The following is a 12621-nucleotide window of genomic DNA, read 5'->3' as shown; positions in this document are numbered from 1 at the left end:
GAGTGGGGCTTGGTGGGTTCTGACTGTGTTGCTTCCACTGGGTTCAGTGATAGGAGGCCAGGTGCCTTCTTAAGGCGCTTGACAGCATAGGCTGCAGACAGCAACACTATTGTCAGCAGCTGACACGTTAAAAAAAAGCCCACACTGCTGGAGCCATATGCCAGCGTTCTGGGAGCACCAGATGTGACCCTGCATGGTGGATTGCTCATTCCAGATAAATTAGCAGTCTGCTTTTTGCCCCCTGTACACTGTAAATTCTTCCTGCTTCTCCTCCTTCTCCTCCCAATCTGCTGCTCTGTCTCTCCCTTTGACCTTCCCTCCTCTTCCTCTCTTGTGGGCACCCATGTGACGTCCATCAACACGTCATCATCAGATTCGTCACCTTTACCACCACTGACATTAGAGATCTCGGAGTAGGCAGCGAACAGCGGTGACCACCCTCCTTGGGCTAATCTGGGTACTGTCGTCAGACTGCTGGGTGCCGACCGTTGATACCTCCTCTTCCTGATCAGATGCCAATAATGGCTGTGCATCATCTTGTAGTGAATGGGTAAATAATTCCTCTGACTCAAGCATAGGGAATGTGGTTGTGTTGTCTTTGTGGGTGCACACAGCACAGAGTGAAGAGGGTGCAGTTAGTGAGGATGAGGAGGGTGCAGAAGCGAAGGCTGAGTCAGCCACTCAACCAAGTCTGGTGCGTCCTTTGACATAATCGCACGCACCTTCTGCAACTTCCCACTTAGGCTGCGGCCTGGTGCACCTGCCCAACCTCTACCAACCCTGCAGAATGGCCTGCCTCTTCCTCTGCCTGTCATTTTCAAAATGACCCTGTGACAAAAGTCCCTATAGAAGAGCAGTATTTGTGGAAGAAGGTATATCACACCCATTCCTCAATCTTTTTTTTTTTTTGGGGGGGGGGGGCAACTTGATAAATCACACCAGTAGAAATTATTTCTTCAAATAGTGTTTTCCACTCTGTGTAGATGTGGTAACGCAGCCAAACCGCAAACAAATGCTGCACTACCTAAATGCACTATATAGAAAGTATATTATTGGTATATAGCACCCCTGCTTCAATCAGTTTTTATGGGGGGCAACTGGTTAATCACACCAGTAGAAATTATTTCTTCAAATAGTGTTTGTCACTCTGTGTAGATTCGGTAACGCAGCAAAACCGCAGACAAATGCTGCACTACCTAAATGCACTATATGGAAAGTATATTATTAATATATAGCACCCCTGCTTTAATCATTTTTTTGGGGGGCAACTGGTTAATCACACCAGTAGAAATTATTTCTTCAAATAGCATTTGTGGTCAGGACCTGGCGAGTGGAGGATGCCCAACCACCACCCCCCTACCTAATTGGCCTGAGGTGTGCCTTGGCCTCACTAGGTCAGTATGCCTGAAAAAGGGGGCATACTCTGAAAGTGATGGTTGAATGACTGAATGAAGAATGGGAATGGGTGGGCAGGGGACGTCCGAATGTCGACGTGCTGCCTGTGGGATGCGGACCGCTTAAACAGGTACTGGTCCCTCCCACAAATCCAGGCTAGCCTGCGGCCAGCCTTAACACTTGTCACTGTGTAGATGCGGTAACGCAGCAAAACCGCAAACAAATTCTGCACTGTCTGAATGCACTATATAGAAAGTATATTATTGGCATATAACACCCCAGCTTCAATCAGTTTTTTGAGGGGCAACTGGTATATCACACCAGTAGAAATTATTTGTTCCAATAGCGTTTGGCACTCTGTGTGGCTGCAGTTTCGCAGCAAAACCGCACAAACCTGCTGCACAATACAATTGCACTATAATATACTTTCTATATCAGAAAGTATATTATAAGTATATTACACCCCTCAGTATATCACACCTATCGATAGCACACTTATACCAGTCCTTAAAAAAGACTTTTGTGGCCCTAATAGCTAGCGATTTGTGTCCCAACAGTCCGTCCCTGCTCCACACAGCAACCTCTCCCTACATTGGCAAAAGACTGAATGCAAAATGGCAGCCAAATCAGGTTTATTTAAAAGGTAGGGGTATGTCCATATGCTGAAACGTCTCAATTGGCTGTCCTGTACCACTTGATGGATGTGTCATGGGTCAAAGTTCTTCACAATGTAAAAGAATATGGAGGGTGCAAATATCGCCATATGTTAGGTAAACAGCGAACGAGCAAAGTTCGCAGCAAAATTGAAGATTATGCTAGCTTTAGTGTACTAATAATCTTAATTTTAATAAAGACAGGAGGCGAGTATTTTGCATTAACTCTCTTTACTAACTCCACAGCAGTAAAGAAAAATGTAAAGAGTAACAAGTAGATCACTGCGCCACATAGTATATAAGGGTCATGCTGCCTGTGCACTTCCTCTTTCTAAAAGCGACATCAAAGTCCTGGTTGAGCTCGAACATCCAGAAATTCAACGAAAACTGTAACAGCGGTTTCTGGCGAGTAGAACTGGAGGAGACTTCTGGTAAACGAGGTTGGAGGTAAGACCGAACAAAGTTCTCATCTCATCCTATCGGGTCGTAAGATTAACAAACCAGCGACCAGTGGAGGACCTGAAGAGGGTTACGCTGAAAGGAGAGTATAAAATAGGTTAGGTAGAATCTTAACTATTCACGCTTATGGGCTTTAACGGAATAGTGTAAAGTTAAATCATTACAAATAGGGTGCAAATTATCTAGTGGCTAAATGTATGGTAGGTGTAAGTATGTAATACAACTAAGAACTGTCCGTCAAGGTGGCAATACTTAGGGTGAGAAATTCCAAATATGTCCCAAAACAGAGAAATTATTAAAATCAAGCCCCATATCCGACACCTTGAGATTCACTCCCCCAAAGAGTCAGGGTAGGGAATAGAAGGGAGGGAAAATACTCGCCTCCTGTCTTTATTAAAATTAAGATTATTAGTACACTAAAGCTAGCATAATCTTCAATTTTAAAACATGACAGGAGGCTTCCTATTTTGCAATTTTAACGCTGAAGAAGAGATGTCCCAGCAGAAGGGGGAGCGCGAAAATAAAAGGTACGGAAAGTAGATTCCCTAGACCAGTCCGCCGTTCGGAGAATATCCGAAAGGGACGCCCCTGCCATTAGGGCTGATGAAGCCGCCGCTCCGCGAACGGAGTGGGCGCCGAAAGCGGGGTCTATACCTGTGAGGGAAAGGATCCAGCGGATCCAACGGGCCAGCGTGGTGACAGAGACTGGGGCGTAAGGGCGCACGTAGGAAACTACGAGTTGACCCGACGTAGAAGAACGGAGTGAGGAGGTAACCGAAACATAACTGCGAAGGGTGGAAACAACACAGAGCTGCGGGTCGTCTGGAAAAAAGGGATAAGAGACCGACGTCGAACCTGATTTAGTGCGACGAGAGATATGGAATGTGACCCCTTCAGGGGTCACCTCAAAGGCATCGACATCGAAGGCCCGAACGTCCGACACCCGTCGGAAAGACACAAGACAAAGGAGAAAAGCGCACTTAGCGGATAGTTGGCGAAGGGAGAGGCGGTCATTCGGAGGCCAATCCCTGAAAAAACGGAGAACCAGTCCCACGTCCCATAGGTGATGGTATTTGGGGGCTGGGAGGCGGCGGAGCCGCATGCCGCGGAGTAGGCGACAGACCAGAGGATCTTTGCCGACCGGGAGGTCCCCGACGGGAGTATGGGCTGCCGAAATCGCGGAGCGAACGACATTGATAGAGCGATAAGAGCGGCCAGAAGAAAACAAGGAGGAAAGAAAATTGAGAATCATGGGAACAGGTGCCGTAAATGGATCGGAGTCCCGTTCCATGCACCAAGTAGACCAGGAGGCCCAAGCTGAAAGGTAGCAGCGTCTAGTTCCCGGGGCCTATGAGTCCCATAGGAGGTCCCTAGCAGTCTGCGATAGTCCGCTGACTCGCCAGGAACCCCGGAAAGAGACCAAGCCACCAGGGGTAGTCGATCTTCCAGGATGAGCGGGTGGAGACATCCTTTGGGATCCGTGAGCAGGTCCTGGAAGGATGGAAGGAGGAGAGGATCCATGTAGGAGGAGGCCAGGAGGTCCGGGAACCATGGTTGACTCTGCCACAAGGGCGTTATGAGAACCAGTTTGATTTGCTGCGTCCGCATCTGGTGTAGTGTTCTCGCAATCATGGAGAATGGGGGAAAAGCGTAGGCTCCTGTCGCCGGCCATTGTTGGAGAAATGCGTCTGTCGCCTTGCTCTCCGGGTCCGGGAGCCAGCTGAAGAACTCCGGGGTCTGGTGATTGTTGCGAGAGGCGAACAGATCCAGGTGAAAGGGACCCCTCCGGGCTGCCAGGGCCCTGAAGATTCTCGTGTTCAGCTTCCAGTCGCTGACGTCTCTCCAGTGGCGAGAGAACCAGTCGGCTGTGAGGTTGATTTCTCCCGGCAAGTATTCCGCTTGTAACGTGATGTTGCGAGGGAGGCAGTAGTCGAAGATGTCCCTCGTGATATCCGACAGTAGGCGTGAGCGAGCGCCTCCTAGGCGGTTGATGTACTGGACTGCAGAGATGTTGTCCATGCGAAGGAGGATGCAACAATTGGAGCTCTCCCGAGCCAGGCTGCGAATCGCAAAGGATCCTGCTAGGAGTTCGAGGCAATTGATGTGCATGGAGAACTCCTGCGTCATCCATGCTCCTCCCGTGGAGATGGTTCCATTGGTGGCACCCCATCCCCACAAGCTGGCGTCTGACTCTAAAACGAAATCTGGAGTGTCTCCGAAAATGGCCTTGCCGTTCCAGGCTTGCATGCTGTCCAGCCACCATGACAGCTCTTCGCGAACTTCTGTCGTCACCGGGACGGGTTGATCGTAGGTAGGTCTGTGGCGAAGGTATTTTGCCTTGAGTCGTTGCATGGCCCTGTAGTGGAGAGGACCCGGAAATATGGCTTGAATGGAAGCTGAGAGGAGACCTACAATCCTGGCCAGGTTGCGTAGAGGGATGGAATCGAGTCGGAGAACTCTGCGAATCTCCTTGCGAATGGTTGCGATCTTTGAGGTTGGTAGCCTCAGAGTGCACGTCGTCGAGTCGATCTCGAAGCCGAGGAATTGTATCGTCTGGGTAGGGGTCAGCTCCGATTTCTGTTGGTTCACCATGAAGCCCAGAGATTCCAGTAGGGATACTGCCAGGTGAGTGTGTTGGCGTAGTCTGCGTTTGTCGGAGCAGAACAGGAGGAGGTCGTCCAAGTAGATGATGCATCGAATGCCGCTGGACCTCAGGTGGGCCACCACCGGTTTTAGGAGTTTGGTGAAACACCATGGGGCTGAGCTGAGCCCGAAAGGGAGGCAAGTGAATTGCCAAGGGCGACCATGCCAGAGGAAACGTAGGAGTGCTCGACAGTCCGGGTGCACCGGGACTGACAGGTATGCATCTTTTAGATCGAGCCTGGCGAACCAGTCGTTGCTCCGAAGAAGGTCCCGCAGGAGGTGGATGCCCTCCATCTTGAAGTGGCGGTAGACCACGTACGCGTTGAGGGCGCGAAGATTGATAACTGGGCGGTATTCTCCCGACTTCTTCCGCACGAGGAAGATGTTGCTGAAGTAACCTCCCTGTTCGTGGACTGGTTGAATAGCCCCTTTGTCCCGAAGCTCGCGTAGCTCCGCGTTGACGAGGTTGTGGTCGAAAGACGACATGTGGATGGGGTGAGGGGGCTGAACCTGAAAGGGGGTTCCCACTAGGTCTATGATATATCCCTGCACTGTTTGTAGAATCCATGCGTCTGAGCAAAGGGATGCCCAATTGTGGAAAGAAAGGGAAATACGGCCCGCAATGCGGGTACATGGTAACAACGGAGGAATATGGGTCCTTACCTGCAGTAAAGCGGGAACGTCCGCGTCCGCGGATTCCACGGCCTCTATCCGAGCCTCTGGAAAAGGGTCGTTGTTGATAGTCCCTTGTCGGATAAAATGGTGTTGGTTGAGTACGGGGGCCTGAAGGCCAAAATCGGCTGGCGGCACGGCCCCGTTGCCGGCCAGCCCTTCCAAAAACCCCTCTGGTAGGGTTGCTCCTGAAGACACTGCGCATTGAGGATTGCGCCTTATTAAGGGAGGTGAACACGTTGACATGTTTGTTTAATTCCTTGAGGAATGGTTCACCGAAAAGTTTTCCTTGCGCCTGGGGCCCAATCTCTTTTGTGCCAAGGTCTGCCAATTTACCGTTAATACGGAATAACGCTGCTTTTCGTCTCTCCGAAGAGAGCGTAACATTGGCGTTTCCGATGAAACAAAAACAACGTTGTGCCCACTCACGAATGTCATGTGCCCATTCCCTGAAGTCCTCGGTGGAGAAGGAATCGGCTTTGGCGTAGGCATCATCCGCCAGATACATAATGCGAGCCAGGGGGCCTACGGAATCCAGTAGGTTATCTTGGGCGCCCCATAGGCCTTTCTCTAAGCCCCGTCGAGGGTCTCTGCCACTGCGCATCATAAAGGTTGTCATAACTTTGTCAAATTCTGGGGTCTGAGCGACCTTATCCGGCAGGGAAGGGCGTGGGCATTCAGACCTGAGTCGGTTGCGGACCTCTTTCTCCAGAGGTTTGCGGAGCCACAGGTGCATGAACCTGGAAAGGTGTTCTGGAGGCGACCATTCACCCGATCTGGGGTGTCGTATGTTGCGAGGATCGAACATCGCCTGACCTGAGGGGTCCATAATGGTGTCTGAGTCAAGAGGAGGTTCTGCGTCAGCAGTGTCTTCGATACCTCTTGCCTGGACCGCACCCAGGAGGGTCTCCTGCATGAAAGCAGAAACAGACTTCTCGTCCGAGCCCCATGCGTCGTAATCCGACTCTGAAGCGTCAGCTTGCCACTCATCTAGCACTGACATGGAGTGGGTAGGGTCCTGTTCTTCTTCTGAAGAGTACTCCTGACGCGGGGCCGGAGTGTGAAGTTTGGCAGGTTTACGCTTGGCAGGTGTCTTACCCTTGGGTGGTTTGGGTGTATAGTCCTCGCCTTTGTCATGGCGTTTCGTAGGGCGGGATTCATCCCCTGTCTGATAGTCGGACAGGTCGGCTTCCGACTCGTGCCGTGGACGCCTGCGAGTTTTAGGTACGTCAGGAGCCGAAGCTCGGGCCTTGGAGAGTGCCTTCTCCACAGAGGCAGCGACAGCTGCGTTAATCATAGCCTGGAAGTCTACAGGGACATTCTGGGAATTCTCCATAATAAGGGTCGGCTGGTATGTCACTGAAAGGCACAGTAATAAACGGGCACCCAGGTCTTGAGAACAGGCGTATGGTCAGTTTTAATAGTATGGGAACAAAGCCCAGTATAAACCCCAGCAGGGTAAAGTAGTGACCTTAAAAACTGGGGCTCACCCAGTTAGAGAGAACTGCAACAGCTAGTCTCCCAATAAGCAGCGTATTAATAGTGGGGGCTCACCCCGGTTCGCACAGGGTTGAAACCCTTAAATGCAGGTCACAATAATAAACAGGCAGCAGCACTGACCTGACTGACCCAGCCACATGAGGCACAGAGAGAACTGAATAGTAGTCTGAGATAGGCCCAGGGGTGAAAACCAGTAATGAGGGAGTAACAGCTAATTAGTACAGTCACACTGAATCCCCAGTGAGATGGTATGAGGTAAAATTAAGATGGCCGTAAGCCGGAGACTAAATTTTTTGAGGCCAGCCGTGATTTGGAAGTGGGCTGGCACGAAAAACGGCCGCGAAAATGGCGGGAAAACGGCCGCGAAAATGGCGGGAAAACGGCCGCGAAAATGGCGGGAAAAACGGCCGCGAAATGGCGCTAAAAGGAGGAAGCCAGGAGGCACTCCAGGCTAGAGGGGGACCTGAGGAACCCGAGGTAAATGATAATAATACAATATAGTAAGAATAAATGTACAAGAAGTAATATAGTTCCAGGGGAGCAAAAAGTCTGACCTGTCTGTGATGGAGCAGTAAAGAAAGAGGAAGTGCACAGGCAGCATGACCCTTATATACTATGTGGCGCAGTGATCTACTTGTTACTCTTTACATTTTTCTTTACTGCTGTGGAGTTAGTAAAGAGAGTTAATGCAAAATAGGAAGCCTCCTGTCATGTTTTAAAATTACCTTTATATGACTTCGAAGGGTTGATTTTTCTGGAAAAGCTCATGGGTTTTTGGACACCATGCTGTACTTGAAAAGAACCTGAGGTACCTCTACAGTAGAAACACCCAAAAAGTGACCCTATTTTTTAAACTACTCCACCCCTCCCCCATGAATTTGTCAAGGGGTGTAGTGAGCACTTTGACCTTATAGGCCCAGAAAAGAATGTTGCTTTAGACACAGATCTTTCATTTTTATGGGGCTGCAGGAGAAAAAAGACCCCATTATTTATTTGCCATTTCTTCCTAAATATGGCAACTCGCCCTATGTGGTCATAATCTGCTCTTTGGTTACATTGCAGCACTCGAATAGAAAGAGCATCATGTGCATTTGAGATCAAAGTTGGTCATTTATATAGCTCTGGCCAACAATCTCAGAGGTTCTTAAGTGAAGAAGTGACTCTATTTTATCAATGGGTGTGGTGAACATTTTGATTCCATTTCCACAGATGTTCTGCAAAAATTAATTCACAGCAGATGGTGAAAAGTGAAATCTGCTATTTTTACACAGATCTGTCATCTCAGTGCCCAATGTGTTGTGCCCATTGTGTGCCAGTATGAAAAGTGAGCCCTCTTTTTATTATGCTGTACTTCCTCTTTGTATAAGCTCCCTACATGTGACCTTCATTTTCTGCCTGGACATACCACAGGGCTCAGGAGTAAAAGAGCATGCACATTCGAATTGTGTTGATTTAGGGTCCATTCACACGTCTGTTGTTTGTTTCCTGATCTGTTCCGTTTTTTGCTGAACAGATCTGGACCAGATCTGGACCCATTCATTTTCAATGGGTCCTGAAAAAAAACGGACAGCACAATGTCAGATTTTTTTTCAGGACCCATTGAAAATGAATGGGTCCAGATCTGGTCCAGATCTGTTCAGCAAAAAACGGAACAGATCAGGAAAGAAACAACGGACATGTGAATGGACCCTTACATATCCTGACAATTATAGAGGCTCTGGGTTGAAATAATAAATGCAACCCCTTACCCTGGGTTCACACCTGAGCGTTTTACAGCGCGTTCAAACGCGCTGTAAAACGCTCAAGACATGAAATCCAATGCTTCCCTATGGGAAGGGTTCACACCTGGGCGTTTTACAGCGCGTTCCTACGCGCTGTAAAACGCCCGACGCTCAAACAAGTGCTTGAGCTTTTTTTGGGGCGTTTGTCGCGCGTTTTGGCCCATAGACTTCAATGGGAACGCGCAACGCTTGATTTTAGCGCGTTTTTGACACATAAAACGCGCGTTCGAACGCGCGTCTTGGATTTTGCAACATGCTGGAAAAGGCACAACACCAGGTGCAAAGCACAGTTTTGGAGAGAATCCAGCATGGAGGAGTCTCTCTGTGACACCGAGAACCTCATCAGGCTGGTGCAAGCCAAACGCTGCCTGTATGATACGCAGGATGCCAACTACAAAAATAGGAGGAGCAGGCAGCAGGCCTGGGAGGATATTGCCAAAAGCATCTGGCCAGATTGGAGCAGTTTAACCAAGACAGTGAAACAGGGAAAAGGTATTTCAATGTGTGTTCTAATGTGAAAGTAAACTCCTTGTGTGCAGTGGTGTACCAACTATATGTAATAGCCCTGGCCAGCTCTACCTGCAGCCCTCCAGCTGTTGTCAAACGCCACCTCCACAAATGCTGGCCTGTATTTTACTTGCTGGAGCCTGTGCAGGCATGCATGGAGTGGGATTTTTTAGCAACAGCTAGAGGGACGCAGCATCACCATCCCTGTTCTTGTATATGGGCACTCAGTGGCCTTAGTTTACAAAGAATAATGTGCACATTACATGTTGTAATAGTGTCCCCTCGCCCCTTTATTTTTTAGTACTGTCCTGGTTCACCCTCCCCCACATTCTGGTACAATGCAATGGGCCACTATGATCAATTTGCAGTGGTTCCACTATCTTGTGCCAGACTGCGCTCTTTCAATCCGCAAATGTAGTGGCATTTTGAAATGTAGGCCTAAGTTTGGGTTGAGGGATTTGAATCCTAAGTTGTTATTGATATTGTGTACTTTTTAGAATGAGACTGTTTGTGGGCTCTGGGTGGCAAGGCATATGTTAGGTGTTTGGGTTTGTAACGTGCCAGTATTGGGCACCTTGATGGGATCCGTTATTTCACCCTCCTTGGCTTATATTCTACTGGCCGAGTATTGGCCACTTAAATGGGACACATGATTTCGCCCATATTTCTAAACCCTTGTTAATGGGCGACTATTGATGGCCACTATAGGGGCATCCTCAAGGGGCACTATATAGGTTAAAAAAAAACAAATGCACAAAAGATCGTTTCCAAATTTTTCATTTAGCCCTAGTCATAATCAAACAAATTAGAAAATCAAATAATATGTAAACACACTTTTCAGACAAAAAATATAAATGAACAGAAACTTAGATGGCTTCCAATTGCCATGGTAACGCCCCATGTGGGCTCACAAAATATGTGTTGAAGTGGTCCCGGACAGCTGCACCGTGCCGGGTCCCACGCACACCGCTCTGATTCCGACTCTCCAAGGAATGGCTGAGGGAATCTTCGAAATTAAAGCCATCCCGTAGACGTACAAAATTGTGCAGAACACACGCTGCCTTCACGGCCGAGATAGCGGTCTCCAATTTGAAATAAATGGGCGAATGGAGAAAGCGCCATTTGTTCGCTAAAATCCCAAAGGCGCACTCCACCACCCTGCGTGCCCTTGTCAGCCGGTAATTAAATACACGCCTGGCAATGGAGAGTCCCCGGCTGGAGTACGGCCTCATCAGATGCTCCCCCAGCGCAAAGGCCTCGTCCCCCACAAAAACGAAGGGCATAGCGGGAAAAGTGGTCCCAGGCAGTGTGGTGTTCCCCGGGAGGTCCAGCTCATTATTATTGAGCATTTGCCCAAAGGCCGAATGCCCGAAAACAGTGGAGTCTGAGCTGCTGCCGTAGGACCCCACATCAATGTATCGGAAGCAATAGTTTGCATCAGACACCGCAAAAAGAACAAAAGAAAAATATTTTTTATAATTAAAAAATTGACTCCCGCTCCTTATGGGCTTCTGAACGCGGATATGCTTCCCGTCTATTGCGCCGACACAGTTTGGGAAATTGCAGGATTCGAAAAACAGATCCGCAATTTTCAGCCAGTCCTCCTTCTGTGGTTGGGCCATCACAGCAGGATGAAGGACGTCCCAAATTGCCACGCAGGTTTCACGGATGATCATGCTGGCTGTGGACTTCCCAATGAGAAAGGCGAAGTGTAGACTGGCCAATGAGTGTCCGGTAGCTAAATACCTGAAACAAATGTAAGAAAATAAAGAGATATTAACGGATGCTTTTTTTTTCGTTTTTCATAGTCAACACTATCAAAGGCAAATGGAAAAGCCTGAAAGACGCCTTTATCCGCCATCGCCGCAAACAAAAGGAGCAGAGGAGCGGATCCTCCCCAGGCGGACGCTCCAGTTATGTGCATGCAGCACAAATGTATTTTTTGATATCGTGCACCGAAATGCGGAGGTGAGTCAAGGGCATACACATTGAGGAGAGGATGTGGTATGACATTACATACATTCAATTTCATATGGGGAACATACTTACCTATATTTTCCACTTCACAGCACCGATAGTAGCTGGGAACCCAGCCAGGCGCAAGCTGATGAGGAAGAGGACGAGGGCACAATCGACAGTGAGCCGGGCCCATCTATGGGGCCAATGAGTCCTCCAGCCCCCCCCCCCCCCACTCCGACTTTCGTCAGCCCCATGCAGACTGTCCAAGCCGTACCAGAGGCAACTCGGCAGACCAGACATAAAAGGAGGAGAACTGAGAGACAGGAGGACCGCCTAATCGGCTGCCTAGATGCCCTGGCACATCCTGTGCCCAAACTTAGCAGCGACGCATATTTTCTCCTGAGTCTAGAGGAGAAAATGCTGCATGTGCCGAGACATCTGATCACCAAAGTAAGGGAGGAGGTGACTAACACCATAGACAAGTATTGCCTCCCTTACGAGCTAGCAACGTCTAGCACTGCCCCACAGCATCCCCCACAGCATCCCCCACAGCATCCCCCACAGCAGCCACCACAGCAGCCACCACAGCAGCCACCACAGCAGCCACCACAATATGGCCACCAATATGGGGCACAATATTGCCCACAATATGCCCCACAATATGGCCCACTACATCCCCAACATGCACAACAACACCCTCACACATACCCAGCACACACATACACACAAAGTAACATACAACACCCTCTTGAGACATGGCAGACACATCATACCCATATCCCTCTTCAAGCACGGGCCCAAGCACCTCCACCATCACCACCACTGAAATGCCACCCGCCAATCAGTCTCGCGGAGCCAGAGAGACACGGCGGGATCCCGAGGCAGAGTTTTCTGGGCCGCAATAGGAAACCCTTTGAGAAACGGAGAAGAGGGAAATTCTCCGGCTCAAGGGTTTGGGAGCCAAAAAGGGCACTTATCTTGAAAATTGTTGGTCATATTTATATATTATTTTTACTACATTGCTCCTTTGTTTGTAAAACAGTTTAAACACA

General features: G+C 49.2%; 1 protein-coding gene and 1 long non-coding RNA gene across 2 annotated transcripts; one reads left to right on the top strand and one right to left on the bottom strand.

Moving 5' to 3' along the window:
• Positions 1-2468: 2468 nt before the first annotated feature.
• Positions 2469-7170, bottom strand: LOC122938942. The gene is made up of 2 exons (XM_044294824.1): positions 5814-7170; positions 2469-2582 (listed from the first exon to the last, which is right to left on the bottom strand). The coding sequence occupies exons 1-2, from the start codon at positions 7156-7158 to the stop codon at positions 2578-2580; spliced, it is 1350 nt and encodes a 449-aa protein (XP_044150759.1). The 5' UTR covers positions 7159-7170; the 3' UTR covers positions 2469-2577.
• A 2313-nt stretch (positions 7171-9483) lies between these two features.
• LOC122937862 lies at positions 9484-11736 on the top strand. The gene is made up of 3 exons (XR_006389934.1): positions 9484-9595; positions 11419-11578; positions 11680-11736. It is a non-coding gene; the product is annotated as an uncharacterized LOC122937862 (long non-coding RNA).
• The last annotated feature ends 885 nt before the right edge of the window (positions 11737-12621 follow it).

Source organism: Bufo gargarizans, chromosome 5, assembly GCF_014858855.1.
Source record: "Bufo gargarizans isolate SCDJY-AF-19 chromosome 5, ASM1485885v1, whole genome shotgun sequence".
In the NCBI taxonomy this organism is placed as follows: domain Eukaryota; kingdom Metazoa; phylum Chordata; class Amphibia; order Anura; family Bufonidae; genus Bufo; species Bufo gargarizans.
Note: the sequence above shows the minus strand (reverse complement) of the source record. Positions and strands in the feature narration are given on the sequence as shown.